We start from the raw sequence: 21,842 nt of genomic DNA on the forward strand, positions 1-21,842 counted from the left end.
ATAACGAACATTTACAAACAATTTTGACGTTTACATTTTTTTTGATAATAATCTTTTATAAACTATTCAATTTAAATACCTAAAGTTTGATTATATATAATTCATAAGGACTTTCATAAATTGTTTTTATTGAAATAAAAATAAAATTTTCTATAAAATAATATTAGGTAACTAAAATGTTATAAACTAAAATATTATTTATGAGTTATGATAGACTTAAATACTTTCGAGACTTTATTATTACTTATACTGTAATAATTTATTATTAATTTTTTTATAGATTTTAGATTAATTTTTAGTAGTATACAATTTTTTGAATAAGTTAAGGCCCAGTATTGAGACTTGCTAAAGTGATACAATGTTCCTTATCCAAGCTGTTCAGGAATTTTAAGTATCAAAAAAAAGCTTTATTTGAAAATAAAAAATAAAAAATAATTTATTTGGGTTTGCTCGGAACACTTTTTTCGTGTATATCTAATGATTCTTCTTGTACGGCAGTATTCCAGACCCTATATCGAAAATCACTCTCCGATTCTCCATTACTCCAATAATTATTTCCGTTCACTCTATACACAATTACACAAGTAATTCATATGAAAATAATGAAATTTTATGAAATTATTTATTAGTTTTAATACCTAAAAAAATATACAACATAGCACTTTTTAAATGGACATTTTGGACTCTGTTTATAAAGAAAAATATAAAATTTTTTTTTCTTTATTCATTTTTAAAAGCTAAGCCTCCAAAGCCCTTTTCCTGATTTCCACCAATAATTACGAAAATGCAATTGATTGTGTTCAATGTAAAACAAATTATAGTGTATAAAATCAATATTTTAAATTACAACTACCTATATAGACTGTGTTTTGTGTATTACGTATATACATGTAATATGCATACACCAACACATTTATTATGTATTTATGTATTGACTAATAAAGGCTAAATAAATAATATTAAACAATGATAGTTGACATTTATATTTTGTAAGTAGGTAGTTATTATTTAATATTGTTAAAAATATATAAATAAATCTATTTATTTCAAATATTTAATACAGTCAAATAGTATAATATTATACGTGGGTACGAGTGATACGACGTCTGTTTAAGAACAATATGGAATTCTTTTTAAAACTAAAATTACTATTTTTTTTAAAAGATTGTAATTTATTATTTCCCATATTCGCTACAAAATACAAAAATATTAATTACAAAAAAACTATTGGTCTGAATTTCGATCTAGATACATCAACATTAAACAAAAAAAAATCAAATACTTAACAGTTTACAGAAGAAGAAGGAGGTTTTCATCGACTGAAAAAAAGTTAGTGTCGCCCTTGTTACTTCTTCATTAATAATGGTATAGAAAAGAATAAAAGTTTTAGACTATTATTAACTCTGCTTACATGTCCTTAATAGGTGCGTATAGAATAGGTGTAGATCGTGAACTTCGCAGGACCGATAGGTAGGTAAATATACGGTGGTTTAATAAATTCATATATAAAAAAGTGCTGTACAAATATGCTAATTTGGTTGGTATCGATTAAGTTTTCGAGTTTAAACCTTGAGTCATCAGCCACGATAAACAAAATAATATTACCTATGTAATATGTATAATTATTTATTAAATTTATTAAGTTATATATTTTACTATATTATATTCTATATATGATTGTACAACAGGCAGACATATATAAATATATTATTAATATAACACAATAAACTGCAGAAATAGTGCACATACAAATCGTACAAATATTGTTCGTTTTTACATTTTTGGTTGAATACATCCAAAAAATCTGTGGAACTGTCGTTGACAACTACGTAAAATAATGACAATAAACCTTAAATTAAATATCAATAAATTTTATCAAATAATAAAGTATATTGGATTACTTTTAAAGTTTATAATGTAACTTTGATGTGGTTTAAAGTTGCTCTAGAAAGCGTATGACATGGTCACATGAAATTTATTTAATAAACTTTTACAACTCATTCATACACGCGTGTTACCTGTAAGTTGTAACTCATTGGGTATAGTTGCGATAGTCACGTGCGTTCTTTACTTTGGTACTGCGTAGTGAGTAGATACATAATATAATAATTTGATATCTATGTATTATCTAATATTATGGTTTATACATGTAGTTAATTATTCTGAGTGTATATACAAAAACTTTTTTATTGCTTTAACAATGTTTTTGTATTATTGTTCGACATTATTGTGATTCGTTAATACAATACCGTCTGTTTTCTGGACATCGCAAACGAATATAAATTACCGTCAATGCTGTAAACTTAAACAGTATTATGATTTATAATAATGGTTATTTGAGAATTTTTCTCGATGTTTACAGTTTTAATTTTAACAAAATCACAGAGAACAAAAATACGATAATGCCCTAGCCTTCAACACCCTGCTGTATTGTCGTTGCGTACAGTATATAACATGTCGTCTCGATGATAAATGTGGCGCCAAGAAGACCCAAGCGAGTGTAACGAATCAGATGAGTCAGCTTTGCGAAGGGGACCCACAGCTTTTAAGACCCTTTGTTGGTTTGTCGATAATCACGCAGAACTGTATATACAGTGTGTAAATATGTAGAAAACGCATAGGTTCAGATTAATCTAATATTTTAAGTTTTTTTATATAGGTACTAAAACTATATAATATACAACTATATTATACAAAAAAACTAAAATCCAAGCAATACAAACTAGATATATCATTACGGTGACATGCTAAGCATTTCACTTTAGAGATAGAAGTACAAGTAGTATTCTATTTTTTTTCTTTAAGAAATTGAATTGATTAAATTATTATTACTTATATTACTATTAAATTTAAATCAATCCTGGACTATTTTAATAATAAAACATAACATTTATATAAAAAATATTGTTGGATCAAAAAATAATTAAAACTTATTAAAACATCAGTTTGTTCTTAAACGTATACTGGTATACAATATATAATATATAATATATATGTATAACTATAATTACATAAAATTTAATTTATCTAATTGCCTAAAGTACGTTTATCTGTATTTCCGACAGCCTGAATTTCAATGGTATATATACATAGAACTTAGTATTTTAGGGGATTGAAAATTAATTTTTGTCAGTAAAGTTTCCTTTAAAAATTGTATATTATGGTTTATGAATTGTGGTACACTACTATAGTTTCTCCACTTTTATTAAGAAACACACCTTGATATAGTTTATTAGTATTTTTTATCGTGGTAATTTATGCATATATTAAATTATTTTAAGTCGGTCTAAAAAATATATTCATAGAAATTTTTTAAAATTAAAAATATAATCATCCAAACCATAATAAACATAATAAAAAGCACACGGTGTCTCTTTTAAACTCTTGAATCCTGATCAGTCCATCACGTACCTACACTTTTACTCTGTCGCTTTTAACTTCAAAAATATCAAAATACTTAATAATTCTAAAAATTAAATATCGCTATTGAAATTTTTTTTCGATCTTACTTCATTAATCAATCCTTCCTTTTCTTCCTTACCATTGTTTTAAATGCACATCATAAATAAATAATAACAATTAACAATATTAAGTGTATCCCAAAGTCTATGATTATTTATCTATATTGATATTTATTTAATTATCAATGTATATATTCATTAGAATACTTTATAATTACTCCTGTGCACATCATCTTAAACGGATTTCAATGATATTATTATCTTATTAATAACTGCAAAAATAATTGATTAACAAACAATTTTATCGATGTGCGGCTTTATTCATCACTTTCCTCTATCACATTCTTGTCATACCTACTTTTATATCATCAGATATAATTTTAACAATTTTATAATATAAATTATATTATTTATATAAATAATAAAATAAATAACTTAAATTAATTTATAAAAAACTTTAAAAGTAAATATTAAATAATATTGCAGTATATGTGATATCCCATGGTTACATTTATTATAATAATTAAATTAATACGACGAATTAGTACTTGTTTCATGAAAATTAAAATAATCTAACCCCCCATTGTATATCACGCGAATAATAATTTTAAATGTCAAAAACATGACATTTTCCATTGTCCAGAAAAGTTAATAGAGCAATGACCTTTAGTGTGCACTTCAATAGTGTAATATTAAGACACGATACTACAATATCATTATTCACTTATCATGTTTAAAATACATATAATTTTGTAAAAAAAAATGCATATTAAACGTTAGTTAATGTTTGAATTGTAAAAGAATGAACAAAAAAAATACCTCCATGCTTCTGTAGCAGTAAAATAATAATAATCACTTGTTAATTGCAGTTGTCATATCATATTAAATGTCATAGATATAATTTTAAAATAATAATTTTCGTTTTTATTAAAATGTCAACTTTTGAGTTAAATTATTTTTATTTTGTACACATTGATAGTATTTCTATTTTTAAAACATCTATCTGACGAAAGTTGTTACTAATTTTTAGAGTTCACGTGAAATTACGCAATACACTTATATATAGTTATACCGGCAGAAATAGTTTTTATACTACTCTTGGCGGTTTGAAGTAGTGCTCTTTTCAACAATTCGTTGCAAACTTCTCACAAGTTGTTAAATATTTGTGAGTAATCTGTATATTTCTCTGCAGTCTGTATTAAATCGTGCTTATAGCTATAACTATTTGTTATATATGTGTGTGTGTGCGCGCGCGCTCGTGTGTGTGTGTGTGTGTGTGTGTGTGTGTGTGTGTGTTACACTGTGAACTATACTTTTACCTTAATAATAATCTTTTTAAACTTTCAGATGAATAAATAAAGTTGCAAGTCACTACAAAATGGTAGGTACATTTTCAAGTTTAATATTATACAGAACAAGTTAGAAAACTGTTGGCTGCAATAAATTTTAACGTTTTAAGTCAGGTTACAGTACCGAGGAAAAATGTAATTTTCAAAATAATAGAGAATGATTAAAAAAAAAAAAAATATGAAATATTTATACAACAATATCCTAAAAAAAACGAATAACGATAAATATTTATTTTAAAATTTTCTAGATGTTATATTATTTAAAGAATATTTTTACTGTTTTGAGTTATTTATTGATAATTGATATTTTGCACTTTTTTCATTGTTTTAGATTCTTAGTGAAGAGAAGAATGTATTGAATTTACAATAGTGTATATATTTTTTTACTTAATTATTTTTTATAGATATTTTAAGTTCAAATTTGGACGAAATAACATATTTTAATGAAGAATAATATTATTATTTATAAAAATTAACAAATAACGACGTTAGTATTATTTTGCTGTAACTTAAAAACATTATTCGTGGACACTTAAAGCTTCTCCGTATATTATATTAATTTTAAGATATTATCTATTTTTTATACTATGAAATATGAACCTATCCACATTTATTTTTATTTTTTACATTAATATTATAGATGTATATTGTAATAATCATTATACTATTTATAAAATAAATACAAAAACACAATATTATTGACAAAAATTAAATCAATCTTTCGTAATACTTATACTAAAATTAACTATTTAAATAGCAATATCGAATAACCTAATATGAAATATTCTTTGTGATAATATAATTATTATAAGTTAAACTCGATTTTTCGTATATAATCAACACTTAATATAAAGCAAAGTGGTATTTACTTGCCAAACTGTGTTTGCTAATTTAAAAATACTATATTATTTTGCGTAAGTTTTTTTATTTCAGTTTGAAAGTGTATAATAATCTCAGTTTTTTTATAGACCTTTTATGTTAAAATCATTATGAAATGTTGTATTTAAATAAGTTAATAACAATTCGTCTCTAACAATCAACAAATCATTAATTTTTTTAATTGAAACTCCAAAATCCATTATTTCTGTGTCTTACACGATTTCAAAGTACATTCGAAACACTTTGGAATTCAATTTTGTACATAGCATTGTTAGTGTAATGTAGTTCAAATAATTAATTCAATAAAATTAACTATAAACGATAATGATGTAGCTAAATTGCCTATCTATATCGCCGTCCATTTCATATGCATGTTAATTATTATTATTTTTTTTAAGACGCAGGCCATGTTCTGGAACAATAAAATATACCTAATTAAATTGCAGCACGAGTAAAATATATTTGAGTTATAACTTATTATTATACTAAATACTTATAAATATAAATTTATAAATATTTATTAAAAAAAAAAATTTTAATAACTTATTGTAAAATAAGTACCATGTCCGTGTAATAAATATTATATATATATATAAAAGTAAATATATACATAGTTTAAAGGGATTCAAAAATTGTGCTCTCGCTGAGTAATCATTATTAATATAAATTAATTATGATTTTTATAAATATATATTTTTTTTTCATAAATTAATATTAAACTAGAGACATACTATTACACTCAAACAATTTATAATAATATTTATTATTTGTCAATATTAGCTTATTATTTTAAAATAATTTTAAAAAGATTTTACAAAATTAAATCTGGGTTTTTTTTTTGTTTTGAATTAATCGTATTTTTATATTCTATTGAAAATATATCGTAATTCTTTCAAATTAAAGTCCATTTCATCGCTTTCAGTGTGTCTATACGCTTCTAATTTTATTGGAAATTTCTGTTTTAATTTTAGTTTAAAAATATTTATAGAAGTAATATTGCATTAAATTTAAAATATATAATCGGAAAATTTGATTTAAATTAGTAGCTCATTCATCGGGTTCAAATGATTCAATAATAAAATAAAATCTTTAAAAATGTGACTAGCTGCCAAATAATTGGGTTAATATTTTGTAAATGTAATATTTTAATATTTAACTTATACCTTTTTTTTAAATAAGGTTAATTACGGTCAATAACCGGGCGTTCAGTATTTCTTGTTATTTGTCTGACAAACCAGCTCATGAGGCTTTACAAGAAACATTAAACAATAAGTAATTTCAAAGAACACAATATTATTAATATTTATTTAACAATTAACATTAACATAAAATTATATACCTAGTTAAGTCGGAAGTACAATTACGTTCATTGAACTTTATCACATTAAAAATGTATGGATGAAATATTAATAATGGAGTTAGTGCTAAAATATTTAGCAGGTTATGTATTTTAAGGTTTTAAGGTATTTTAGGTTTATGTATTTTTTATCCTTTTACGAGTTCAAAAAAACTGAATACATATTATTAAAATTACAGGACGTAATCAGGTATTCGCGCTCTTTTGTGATTCGCTCTGTGTATACAACCATTACAATCCAAGTAAAAAATCTCTAAAAAAAAAAAAATCTTTAAATTACATGCAAATCCTGTAACCCTGCTTATGTATAAATTACAAAAATACATGTATAATATATAATCGTGTAATCACTCTCAGAATCATATTTTGAACGCGATGAGCCGATGAATAAATCAATTTATATTTAATTTAAAAATAGCAATACACAATACACATCATACATCCTGTTTTTTTTTCTGAAATCTTATTTATTTTAATAAGCGCATAGTGTATTATATAGTATACATTATCCATTATTGTTAAGCGATAATCCGTTGCAGTATTGTTATATTTATATTTAGTCATGATGATTTTGTGTCGAGTCTGCAGTTGTGTGTAATAAGCGATGTTTACGCAGTTTTTTCAGGATATGTGCATTGTAAAACTACTAAAACTACATACTCATCTATTATATTCACGTTAAATATAATTAAAGTAATTAAACACTAAAAGAACAAAAACAAATTTTATCGCTTCGTTTGAATTTTTACATCATGCTTTCAATATTATATCAAATTACAACACGATAAGCGTTATTAGATTATCTTATTTTTTTATTTCATGCATTAATCATTATTAATACACATAAAAAAAAATTTTAATTATTAATATATTTAACAGTAAAAATAACTGAAATAAGTCAATCATAAATATAGGTAAATGATGGATACTTGCTAATTATGTATTTTATGGATGTGGACAAATTTTTGCACATCAATATTCAGGTATTTAATTAATTTTATGACAAGTAAAGGTATACAAACGTATACACGAGTATCTTTTTTCGAGGTATACACTAATTTAGTAAAATAGTAAATGGCTATATATTGATATCTCACATACATGCACATAATATATCTCTTCAAAATGCCTGTACATAAACTGAAAGTCAATTTAGCCAATTTAGTTTTATTACTATTTCGCGTATAATACTTTGTGAAATGACAAGCACAAACGTAGTATTCAATAAATCATAGTCCTATAATATATTCATATGATTCACGCGATCAAATTTAGCTTATATTATACACTAGACAATAATGTAAATATAGGTAGATACTGCAGAAGTGTTGAAATCATATATTATATACAAATATCCATTACCTATACCTACTTAACAATTTCAAATAACTAGATAAGTATACGTTTTATTGGAAATCAAATAACTGTATAACAAAGACGATAGCATACCAGTAATTGTTGTCGTCGTTCTAACTATTAACTAGTGTTGATGAGCCGAATATCATAGAGAGAAATAAAAGATAAAGATAGAAGAACGTATCTGAAGCGTCGTTCACTCAGAGTTAAATCATAAGATATTATAATCTATCTATATCTAGTTTTTTTACTTAAGGAGATAATTCTACTTTACGTACAAAAATAATAAAATAAATAAATAACAGTGGTGATGTTTTAAATTATAAAATTATTAAATAAATGAAAAATAATAATAGAATAATGACAATTATTATGATAATAACTATATTAAATGGAAAGTACATTATATAAAATATACTACGATGTTTTATAATTATCCGTATTTTCAATATTAAAATTCCAGAGTCGAGCGAAAGAATAAATGCGTATAATATTTTTTCTGCATTCAATATAAATTAATTTCATATATATTAAAATCATTTTTTTTTAAAAAGATAATATTCTAGAAAGGCAATGATATTATATTAAAATATTAATATTGCTTTGATATGTTGTAATAGGTAACGTATTTACTCTAATCGAGCATACAATCTCATAACTTATTCCATCATAAATTGCACTTAAATATTAAAGAAAATATTTTGCACCGATTAATTTCATATTATTCTGCGAAACAAAATAGGTAATTGTACCAAATGAGAGACAAGAAGTCGCGTTCTAAAGAGAAGTAAACTGCTATAATACAAATTGCTTTTATTTGAAATACAATTTTAAAACATTTTATTGGTTTCATGCAATTCTCGGATATTTTACATTCCAAGTATGTATTTTATTGAAAATATAATTTGAATTTTAAATATTCAAGGACCCCGAAATACAAATACCTAAACCTTAGTTTAAAACGCATCTCGCAGTGGGGCGGGGACGCTCTTTAATACGGACATGCATATGAGGTTGTATATTGCAAAATATTTTATAGTGTTTTATTTTTCGTGTGTTTCCATTCGGAGAGGGAGAGATTTTATACGGAATAATATATTTTTTATTTCGACGATCAAAAATCACAAATCGTTATACCTACCGCGTAGAGACTATAGAATATTATTACAAGTTTATTTTGCTTAACGTGGAGTTAAGTGACGCCATCTAGTCATATAAAAACGTTATACGCGTTATCATATTTCATTACACACTCATCGCCTCCCTTCCACTCTACACACACACACAAACAGTCGTTCGCAGAACAAGGTCGTCACGTCGCGTGGTGACTGCGTTGTCCGAATTATGTACTTTCTTCGAATGCATTCATTATTACTATACTGTTAAATATGATATATTATAACGGTTGACCTCAAAAAAAAAAAAAATCTTATAAAAACAAAGAGCCGTATCGGAGCGCACACACATCGATGTTTCCGTCGCGATATCGTGAATCCTACGAGTCAACACCGAATACGTATAGGAAGAAGCGATTCACCAATACGAACGCGTGCGCACTTCGTCGAAATCGATACTACTTGTAGAGTACTTACTATATGGTTACTGTGCTGCGATGAGTGTTATTTACGTTGCGATAAACATATACGATTTTTAGGCTGTAAGTTGGATGAATAGGCCTACTCTTATAATACTCGACGTGCGTGTAATAGCACCTTAGGTGTTATATTATATGTGACGATCGATTTATAGATCTTCGTTTAGGTATCGATATTATTATCGTTGTCATCGCCGTCGCGGTTATCTTGTTTTCGCGCTCTTTACAGATTAATGTGGTTCCATACTTCAACGCGTGACGTCCGAAAAATAATCGTTAAACTTGTATACCGGAATTTCATTTATAAATAGTATAATATCGTATATCGTAACGGCGTCGTATTCCATTAATATATTACATTACCTATCTGTATATATATATATAATACGTAATACATAGGTACTTATAATATCTTCGTTGTTCATCGTCCATCGGCCAACATGTTGATGCTTTTAAGGATCGCCGAAATGGTAAGAACGCGCTCACTGCGCTTTGGATCATTTAATAGTAATAAGTTTAACAACGAAAATCGTATGAAATCAATCGTTATAATATCTATTAAGTATTGTAATAAACTATTTCAATAATTATAAACTCTATTGATTATCAAGTAAAAAACCACTCAAATTTGAATTTTTGAATCTCTATATTTCTTAAAAACCACAAAACACGTATACACTTGAAACTTGGAATAGTGGTTCCTCTAGAAGTATAATAGGTAATAGGGGTTTTTAAAAAATTTAAATTTTAGAGATTGGCTCACACAGAAGTTTATACGAATTTTTTTCAACAATGGATATTGAATATTTTTTGCATACTCACATATAATATAAATAAACATACCTATTTGGTGGCCACTGATCACAAAAAATAAAATAGTTATAGGGTTACTGTACACTTTTTAAAATTTGTCTCTCTTATAATTAAAAAAAAAAAACGATTTTATTATTATTTTATTTTCTTATATTCTTTATCTTGCCTATTACTAATGAACAGTAGGTAATTAGTAGGTAAAAATTGTATGTATGGTATGTTTAATTAACGTTAATACAAATATAATATTGCATAAAACATATACATTTGACTGTCTGTCTGTTTATCTGGGAAAAGCTTCGATTTTACTGCAGTTTTTAGACGTATTTTTTGTAGCACGCCTGCTTGAAAATAGTTAAATATTATAATTTAATATGATCTTTTATTTTATATTTGGTCACTACAAATAAAAAACCTATAACTTTGTTAAAAATCTGTGAAGTTTAAATTTAAGGGAGCTTAAGAAGGGAAAATTCGCAGGTAATCAGCATAATCAATCGGCTAGTAATTAGTAATTTATAATAACTTTATCAATTTTCATTTTAGGTATATAATAATAATACATATTATATTCTATTTTATAGTAATATCGACACCCCTCAATTCAAAATTTCAACAGCTCAAACATAAGTTATCTACGTGATATTATTTGCTATATTTAATTAAAATAAATATATGGTTAAATGTTAATTATACATAGTAAATGCATTCCAAATTTGAGTTTAATATTTAAAAAATAAATATGTATAACAAGTATTTGGTTTTCTAGTCATTATTCTAGAATAATAGTTATTTTGTAGTTATCATAGCTGTTTTGAACTGAGGCATAGACACATCTATAGACCACTTAACTGTAAGTATCAACAACTTAATAATAACGAGAGGCGAGTGAATGTTATTGCAATATTACATTTAAATTCATGCAAAATTGTAAATTTGAATGATTATTAGTCTACTCGATTTTTCAAAAAAAATTTTGGAATTATGTTACTGGCTACTGCCCAATATTTGACTTCGTCTATAATTGGCATACCTATAATATTTCGTATTATATTAGTCCTTCTAAACGTTAGCGTTAAACCACAAATCCTGATCACGTGCGCGTGAAACTTGGTGACGATAAATACATAAGTGACACAATAGTTAATAATATAAAATATTATATTAATATCATTAATCATAGTATTATATTGTTTTACTTAATACATTGTTATAAACATTGTGGTTATTCACTACATCAACGTCAGTATCACGTACGTGTTAACGTGTTATTGCGGTGAAACAAAAAAACTTACAAATTTTAAGTTTTAACAAAAAAAGTTAGGCAAGTGGATATTGTTCTGCTGTACATTAGGTATTTAGTGGGTTATTGTTATGGATGTGTTAAATTTGAATTCAATGGTACATCATTGTATACGAAAAAAGATTATGAGCGGATATGATCCATCAGAGTGTCGGCTTAAATTACTAAGTATATTTTCATGGTATGGGTTTTTAATAAACATAGCTGTAAAAGTAATTTATTTGACTTTTAGTATTGAAGTAGAATAAGTAGATTGATTTAATTTTTACACGAAATATTACAATTATTTTACTATTTGTATTTTATATTTAATTATTATAATAATAGATACTTTTATTATTATGTTATGTTAACTTATATAATTCAAAATGTAATAACATATTTCTGTAAATACCTTAGAACAGTAAAAGTATAAAGTATGTATAAAGCATAAAATATTAGTAGATGATACCTTAAAATAATTAAATAAATCAAATATGTGATTGTATTTAATAAAATTTATTATAATACAGAAATATATAATATTATACGTAAAAGTTTTAAATTCTCACGTTTTTGATTTATAACAAAATAATTAACATTGTTATTTATAAAGACAAGTAATTTTGTAAAAATTTGAAGTTTTTAAAATGTCCTTATAAATAATTGTATTTGAATAATTTTTATATTTTTTTAGTTTCAGTATAATATGCTTAATATGAAGAATATTATGTTACATTTTCAAATCTTAGGTATAAACAAAATTTTTTTTATGAATTTCTAACTAGACTAATTACAAAATAATCTATAATTTTTTAGGTTTTGAAAAATTTAGTCAAAATTTTAACTTTAAACACTTATAAAAAAATACTTTCTATAGATTTTCAAAAAAATATTTAATCGATACATAAACAATTTAAAATAGGAGCTAGGTATTAAATTTTCAATCATTTTTACCGGACGAATCATTGTTTTCAATCGCCCGCAGTTTTAAAAAAATAAAACATTTAAAATTCCTTTTGCCTATAAATTGCTTAAAAAGAGTCGATATATAATAAATAAAAATTAATCAAAATATTTTGAAAAATTGATCGTAGATAAAAAATTATAATAGGTTTATACATTTAGGGAAAATTTCAAGTACCTACAATAATTCGTTTTTAAATTTCACTAAAAAAAAAAAAAAAAAAATTAATATTGTTGAAAATTGGATTTGCATAAAAATTGTTTAATTGTTAAAACTTAATTAGATTTTCTTTGACGATATTACATGTTACAATTATTATATTACTTATGCTTTATGTCTTACTATCACTATTATTTTGATAAATTTTAATTCCTTATTTTAATTTCCGTGTAAATAAATAATAATAAAAAAGTTTGTTAGACAATATAAAACTACTTATTATTTGCTGCGTGCTACCTACTTACTAATACGGACGTAATAATAATAATAATAAAACTTTACATTAAATAGGTAAAACAAAATAATACCTATGATGTTTATTTTGATTTATTCATATTTAATATCATAATTCATAATTTATTTCGTTATCCTACTTTACCGTAAGATATGGTGTTATCGTAAGAATAATAACACCTTTTTATTCATTATTGTTATCTATAATTAATAATATGTTGTTTACATACTTAATTACAAATGAGTCATTATTGAAGTTTCGATTTTAAAATGAAATGAATTCGTCATAGATTTATACAATATAAAATAGGTATGTCGTTAACAGAAAATATACTACAAAACTTTAATATTTACTGTGAAGTTTTCAATCATAAATCGTATTATATCTCTAAATATTTAAACACCTAATATTTTAATATTGTCGAATTTTGATCGAAACAATTTCATTGAATGTTGAAATCATTACTTAGCAGATATTAGATCTATTGCATGGTATTGGTATTTGGCATTGTGTATAAATTTACATTATATATTATGTTACGGTTTAAGTCTGAAATTGGATAATATAAACATTATCCGAATAATGTGCACATTAGCTAAATTCGGACTTTAGCTATAAATAAAAACTATAAGGAAATTGATTATGTTTAATTGTATAAATTACCTAACTAAAATAACTTGAGCCATCATGTTATGGCTAATTTAAAATATTATTAATAAATTCATAATATACTTATATTTTGTTTCAATAAAATTAATTAATATAAGTTAACAATTAAAATATTAAAATACAAAACAAAATATAACATTTTTTATTATTTATTTAGATATGGTAAACTTAGATGACATTTAAAATTATATAAAATCCTAGTAGCTTTGTATTTGCATTTATTAATATTATTAATAACCTAACCACCTAGTCTACTTTAATGAATAGCTCAGGATAAACATCAAATTGAAACCTAGTATAATGTTGTTCTGCAGTTCCTTCTTTACTATCCAGCTCATAATATTCTGTGTATTTTATTGATACTTTTACAAACAGAATATTTCGAGGGTCTCATCTACTTCTTTCTACATCTGGTATGGTGACTCGAACCGTATCACTGATACTGACAGGTGGTAACTTATTAATTTATATAAATTAAATTTTTTTAGCTTGATATTCTAGTGCTTTTATAGTAAGGTTCTTATTTCATATCTTACATTTTAGTGCCGTTGAAAATATAATTATTAATTCCAGATTTTTGTAAATGTTTTCTACCCAGTTACTTATTCCATCTATCAATGACTAATGTACAAAATAGCTGGTTAACTATGGTTCTAAATATTCAGAGTTTAACTTTATCCAACTAGTATGGATTATGTGCGTATTATCCGATAATGTATACTATAATGTATGCTTATCCGCATAAGCTATAGGGCACATAAAATTTGATTTTCTTTTTTTCTTTCCCATAAAAGTCTAGAATAAGTATACAATATACCTACCTAATATTATATACTATATATTTATATTTAATACGTATAAGTATATATGAGTATTTGATATATTACAAATTGTATTTATTATGTGTATATATAACAATTGTTTGAATAGTTTTGTTGATTTGTATATTTCTGGATAATATAAAGATATGCAACGTGTACACATTAACTATAATTGAAAAATTAAAGCTAAGTTAAAATTATATTACATTTTAAGTTTATAATTTTTTGATTTTTAACTTTTTAAAATCAAAATCGTAAATAATCCAATGTAAAAAATATATAATATTATTAATATTAAGTTGGATAATAAGTTATTATTATACTATAACACAAAAACTAACAAATAACAACATATAATTGATTCTACTGAATGCATATATTTGCAATGTGCATTTTGGTTGAAAAGCGAAAGTAAATAGTACGCTTATATTCCTTTTCACAGTAAATTTTTAGTTATTATTCAAAAATTTTGAAATTTGACAATTATTATTATTTGTGTAATCAATTTAGATGGTAATTAAAAAAAATAATAGTTAGGTATTTATTTTTAATTGGTATAATTAATAATATTTTCCCTTCACAAAAATTAAATATAATATTGTATTTTAACTATTAACTCATACATAAGTATTTAATTTTGAGTTAACCTATCTAAATAAAATTAATTTTTATCAGTGTTTAATGTCTATTAGCAAAGTCAGGTAGGTAGTCTATCAATTTAGATTGCTGTTTCATCAATCTTTGTATTACTATTTAATATTTTTCATTTTTGTATCTATATAGGTACTATATTTATTTACTTTTTCGTTATAGGAATATTATTATAATGTGTGAATGTTTGGACAAAACTAAACGACGAATCCTTCAAAATGACCTTTAACAGTTAAATACGACTATCCTGCATACAAAATACTTATTTCATGAAATTAATATACAGTGTAATACTTTAATGTAATTCATCAAACATGCTCACCATTTTTTCTCTAATAATAAATGTATTCAACTTCTGATTATTAAAACTGTTAAATATAATTTAAGATTTTTTTACAACAGGAGTTTTCTGAAGCAATATAAACTTCTGTTTTTCAAATTAAAACCTCCCTTTTAATATAAATTATTATAATTGTATATTTTTTTTAAAAAATTTTACGTAAGCGCCTAATTTAAAATTAAAACAAGTAATTTTCTAATTATTAAAATCTTTATATTAAGAATAACAATGTGGTACTTAACTAAGGAGATTTTATAAAATGTAAATATTGATAGATTTTTAATAAAGTTTAGTAATTACTAAAATGTTCAAATTACTATAGCCCTCAATCCTCATGTTTTCCAAACTCATTGTCATTTACTTTTTATCTTTAGTACGGTTAAATACAATTCAAAAACTGCTAGTTTGAATTTTATAATGTATATTTTAATATTTTTAGAAAAATTATTCACTTAATAATTTGTAGTAGAAAATGGAGGCTTATGTTTGAAAATAAAAGTTCAGTTTAATATTATGTTTTCTTCCAAAGTTCCAACAATCTACAAAAAAAAAAAAAAAAATTCTCATAATAAATATGTATACCTATCAATGAACTTATTTAATTTATTATATATTTGATTTATTTACCCAAATAATAATTTACCTGAAAACGCCAAATAGTCTTAGTATAAAATACAAACACTTAAGATACTTAAATCTTACACCATAGATTTGTATGATAGTTTTCTTACTATTTTGTTGTAACTTATATAACCACAACAATACGTCATTTGAATAATAAATATTTGTATACTTCACACGCTATAAACATAACACGTATATAACATAATAGCTATTTATTATCTATCCTAACCAATGGTCTACTAAAATTATAAATTAATATACTTATACATATTCATCGTTTAAGAGAACTTATACATAATATTGCATTTAGTATGTTATACATATACCTATACGAACAACTATTGCCACGTATAAGTTTTAAGTGACACTGTATTAATACTACCTAAAAATAATACATTATATGTAACAATTCTTACACAAAAAATACACATTTATTAATAGACATATGTACACATAACACATGTATTAAAATTTAAACCACAGTATAATAAAAAATATTAATTAATACATGATAAATGTATAATAAATATTTTATCTTAATTAATTTAAAAAAAAATTATTATTACACTAGAAGACTATTCCTGCTCATACTACTTAAAATTCCCTAAGGATTTCACCCATTATACGATACAAATGTAACTCCCTTTGAATCTAAAAATTTACTATTTGTAATTTAAAATATTTAAAAATATTATTTACAAAACTTTATTATATAATAAAGAAATTATATGTTATGACTAATTTTCAGCTTATCCCAATTATGATATCCATTTGTATGATGGGATTCAAAAATAGAAATATTGCGGATTACATTAAGTTGCTCCAACTACAAAATCATGATTCGCACTGGTTCTTCAAAATAATTTTCGTTCAAGTTTCTATATATGTGAGTTTGTTTTTTACCATGCTTGTCATATGTGGACTAATGATTAAAGAACAAGTTCCTAAAAAATTGGTGAGTAAAATATATTACAATTATTTTTATATAGTTAACAACGAAGTAATTAATATAAAAGTAGTACTTATAAAATGTAACTAGGTTAAGAGTGGAAATGTTAATAAATAATAAACTAACTATTAAACGAATAAATATTACATAACAAACATTTTTGCGCTTTGGGATTTATTTAGTGACATTTGATTAACTATCTAATTGCCTACTATAGCTCTTTTTAATGCCATGTTCGGTTCTTGAATAAAGATCCATTGTCTGGTACCCGCCGATTTTCCCAAATCAAAATTCACAAATGTACTTTTTCCCCAATGATATTGTGCCCGAAAGTCCGAAAATCCGAAACCTTTTTTTTTGAACGCCTTTTCCCCAATGGTTATTGTTTCCGAAATAAAAAAAAATTGTTACTACGAGGAGCTAGTATTTTCTATATATTATATTTTATGTCTATTACTAATATACAACTATTTCTATACATTATAATTTATCAATAATCATTAATTATTCCGTGCGATAAAAGATAGTATTTACGAAAAATTACGGGTATTTTATCTTTATCGAATTTTACCGTTATTAAAACGACATAATATTAATTATTATGTATAATATATAAGGTATAATATTCTCGTTTATTTTGATCAGATTCATCATGTTTAAACTTTAAATTATTATTTTATAAGCGTCGATAGTTTTTGTTTCAATATCTCTCACTCATAAGTCATAATATGATTAAAGGCCTATTAGTCAACCTCTAAATTTTTTTCTTTCAACTAAACGTTATAAATTTGGTATCAATTTCATTCGAAGTCTGATCGAGGGCGAGTCGATTCCCCAAAACTTCTTGAATTATTTAATATTTTTGTTCCTAGTAATTCTTGACTTAAGAGTGCATTTTATCCCCTAACCAAAATCTAACTTCTTTAAGAACGTCACACTTTCAAAAATGATGCACAATATAAATTTACTTTAATATGTTTAGTACCTACTGAGGCACACATTTTATTTTTCTCATCCCTACAACGATTTACATACCTAAAATTTATTTTTATTTTCGCTTAAGTTAATTAAGTTTACACTCAAGTTAAACAACTGTTATTCTATTATTACCTACCCTTTGTATTTATGTTATTGTATATATTACGTTATATTGTAAAAAGAGGGTTGGCGTTAGTTCTATTAAAATAAGTGCCTATATAGACTATTAAACTTATATGGATATTTTCACATATTAAAAAAATATTGTAATTGTTAAAATAAACAATTAATAATAATATAAATTAAAAAATTAATATTTTAAAATAATAATTCTGTTTTAGTTCATGAAACAAAAATAGGTAATGACTAATGAGCTATTATCTTAACGGATTGATCACTATACTCGTATGATACAACTATTTTTTTGTAACAATAACTTTAAAATTGTATAATATTTTAAGGTTATAGTAAATATACCAAAAACAAAATTTTTTCTTCAAAATATGAAAATATATTTATTGCTGTTAATTTTTATAATAATAAAATACCTTTTTGTTGTGAATTATTAATTAATTAATTATGTATCTTCATTTTTAAAAATTGTTATGTCTATGTATATTATATTATGATACTTTTCAGGTACTCATTGGTTCAGTCGTACAAATACTTTTATGTATTTCATCTTCATTTTTTCTACTGCATTTTCATAAAGATATGGGCAAGTTTGAACTAATCCTATGTTCATCAGCATTTGGATTTAATGGCTTGCTGTTTACAATTGATGCGATAGTTATGTTTCAACAAATTGTATTTTCTCGTCCTCGATAAATTATAATCCATATATTATCTTGTATATCAATTATTTGTATACCATATTGTTATCATAAATGACATTTGTTTTCTATTTAAGTTAACAATTATAAGTGGCGCAACTAGGCAGTGAACTAGCACTAAATCTTAGGTGGGGGCTACAGTCCCTCCTCAATATTATACCAAAGGTAATACCAATCAAGAGCTCCAATCTATCTTAAATTAAACACCACAAATATATCAACATTTACTTTTAGTTATAGTACCTATACAATAATTGTTAACATGTTATTCAAGATTCATTTTTTTTATTATTATTTACGGCTGTAAATTGATGTAAGATTTTCTCAGAATCAATGTTTATATCTTTTTCAATACTTATTAGTTAGTATGGATAAATTACTAAAACAATCTTAATCTATTGCAGATCTTAAGTAGATATTTATTCACCTCACAGCATAAAATGCATGCTCAGATGCAAAAGAAATTGGCAATATATTGGCCACTTGAATCATCTTGCATAAGTTTGGAAAAATTATTTTGGATGCATTTTACTGTATGAGATCAAAATGTATGGTTTTTTTATTACAGAATGAATTTTAAAAAAGCCATTTCATTTTTTAAATCACATTTATTGATTCAAATAAATCCTACAAATAAATCGAGAATTGAAGTGAGCTGTTGGTAGTTAATTGGTATGAGTATGAAGGTGACACTCGTATAGGTACGTATTTATACGAGTACAATACCAGGAACGTGAGTAGGTACATAATGATAAAAATAGAAATATGTAATAGTAAAGGTAAAATAGGACTCTGGTATATATAGGTATAGCCACAATTTTTAGAAACCATGGTTTAAAATATACGTATGTAGGTATACTGTATTATCACAGAATAGATTAATTTATTATATAAGTTGTAATAAGATATTAAGATTTAAGATAGCTGAGCGAGGTCAAAAATATTTTTATTAAATTGATGTGAACAAAATAATTATTGCAAAAATGTATAAAAAATTTTTTGTTATGGGGGGCTATTAGAAGTTTTGGAGGAGGCTAATCTCCCAAAACAACCCCCCCCCTTAGTTGCGTTTATGGTTAAAATGTAATAACTTTTTTTTTATTATATGTATATTTTTATATTTATTAAAATAAATAAAGATTTATAAATTTGAGTTATTATAATATATTCATAATTCATTAGTGATTCTTTAATACAGTGAAATTTCGTTTAATCGTCACTCTAATAATTCACTTCTATACTTAAAACAGGACCCGTTATTACTCTTTTATTAATAGAGCCACTTCAACAAATACTCAGCTCATATATTCTGTTTCATATTTATGTGGAAAATAATATATCAGATAAGATTTTTATATACCTATGAATTTACATCTATAACGTGAACGTCATATAAAATATATACCGATGATAGCACTGTCGCATTGTTATGTATTTATGCTTTGTAGACTTAATACAATAATACCTAGTTAAATGTTACCACAGTGTAGTGTTTATATTATTAATACGTAATGCACTTGTGCTCTTTATATTGTTATACTTACACTGCAGTTATAGTTGAAGTATAGGGTAAACAATTTTATAAAAATAATTGGGGCGAGCGATTTTGGCTTGTCTCAAATAATGACACGCGAAAATTGTATAATAATAGCCAGAAAAAACATCCTAATTTACATTGAACAGAAAATAAAAATCTCCAACAATTAACACACCCCGGTAAATAGCCCAAGGACTGCAATGCGAATATCATGTAGGTACCCATCAAATTTTACTACCTATAATCAAATACTACAAAACATTATAATTTATAACAATTTATATAATACAATACAATTTTGACAACGATTTTTAAAAATAACTATTTTACATCATTTTTTCAAAAACATTGGAATACCTACTTAAAAAATCAAGTATTCTTTTTATCTAATATGAGTTAGTCGAGTGTCGAGATTGTGAATACCACACATACATGCATGGATATTATGTAACAATAAGTAAACGTGGAAGCATAATTTTAAAACCTGCAAAATGAATAGTAGATCATAATATTTTTAAACATCGCATACTTAGGTAGGTACTGAAAAATAACCCTATGGGCAATGCTAGACAGAAGCCTCAAATACCATCATCAGGCAGACTAAAAATATTATATTATATATTTAAATTACAATTATTACGTATAATATAGAATATAGATTATAACATTATTCTATTTACAGCTGTGGTATTAAACTATTAAACTAGTAATCTTCAGATCATACACTTCGAATAAAATGATCCAAGTTTTGGATACCTAGATACCTACGTACAGCAAAATTATAAGTTTTCTTTTATTATCCATTGTACCTACCTATATTATTATGCAATCATATTACTGTAGGATTATATGATTCAAGAGAGTTAGGTTCGACGAGAAAGTATTAATGAATTAACATTATTAACCTCTGTTTATTAAGTTTAATTTA

At 24.4% G+C, this 21,842-nt stretch overlaps 1 protein-coding gene across 1 annotated transcript; it reads left to right on the top strand.

The window, feature by feature from the left end:
- Positions 1–9,722: 9,722 nt before the first annotated feature.
- Positions 9,723–20,530, top strand: LOC114125408 (uncharacterized). Its single transcript, XM_027989039.2, has 3 exons — positions 9,723–10,466; positions 17,366–17,572; positions 19,184–20,530. Exons 1-3 carry the CDS (start codon positions 10,437–10,439, stop codon positions 19,370–19,372), a joined length of 426 nt encoding a protein of 141 aa, XP_027844840.2. The 5' UTR covers positions 9,723–10,436; the 3' UTR covers positions 19,373–20,530.
- Positions 20,531–21,842: the final 1,312 nt, after the last annotated feature.

This window comes from Aphis gossypii, chromosome 2 (genome assembly GCF_020184175.1).
Source record: "Aphis gossypii isolate Hap1 chromosome 2, ASM2018417v2, whole genome shotgun sequence".
Classification (NCBI taxonomy): Eukaryota; Metazoa; Arthropoda; class Insecta; order Hemiptera; family Aphididae; genus Aphis; species Aphis gossypii.

Coding starts and splice junctions, on each gene's coding strand:
- LOC114125408 (XM_027989039.2), top strand. CDS start 10,437: ATGTTGATGCTTTTAAGGATCGCCGAAATG. Junction 10,467..17,365: donor TTTTAAGGATCGCCGAAATG/GTAAGAACGCGC, acceptor ACTAATTTTCAG/CTTATCCCAATTATGATATC. Junction 17,573..19,183: donor AACAAGTTCCTAAAAAATTG/GTGAGTAAAATA, acceptor GATACTTTTCAG/GTACTCATTGGTTCAGTCGT.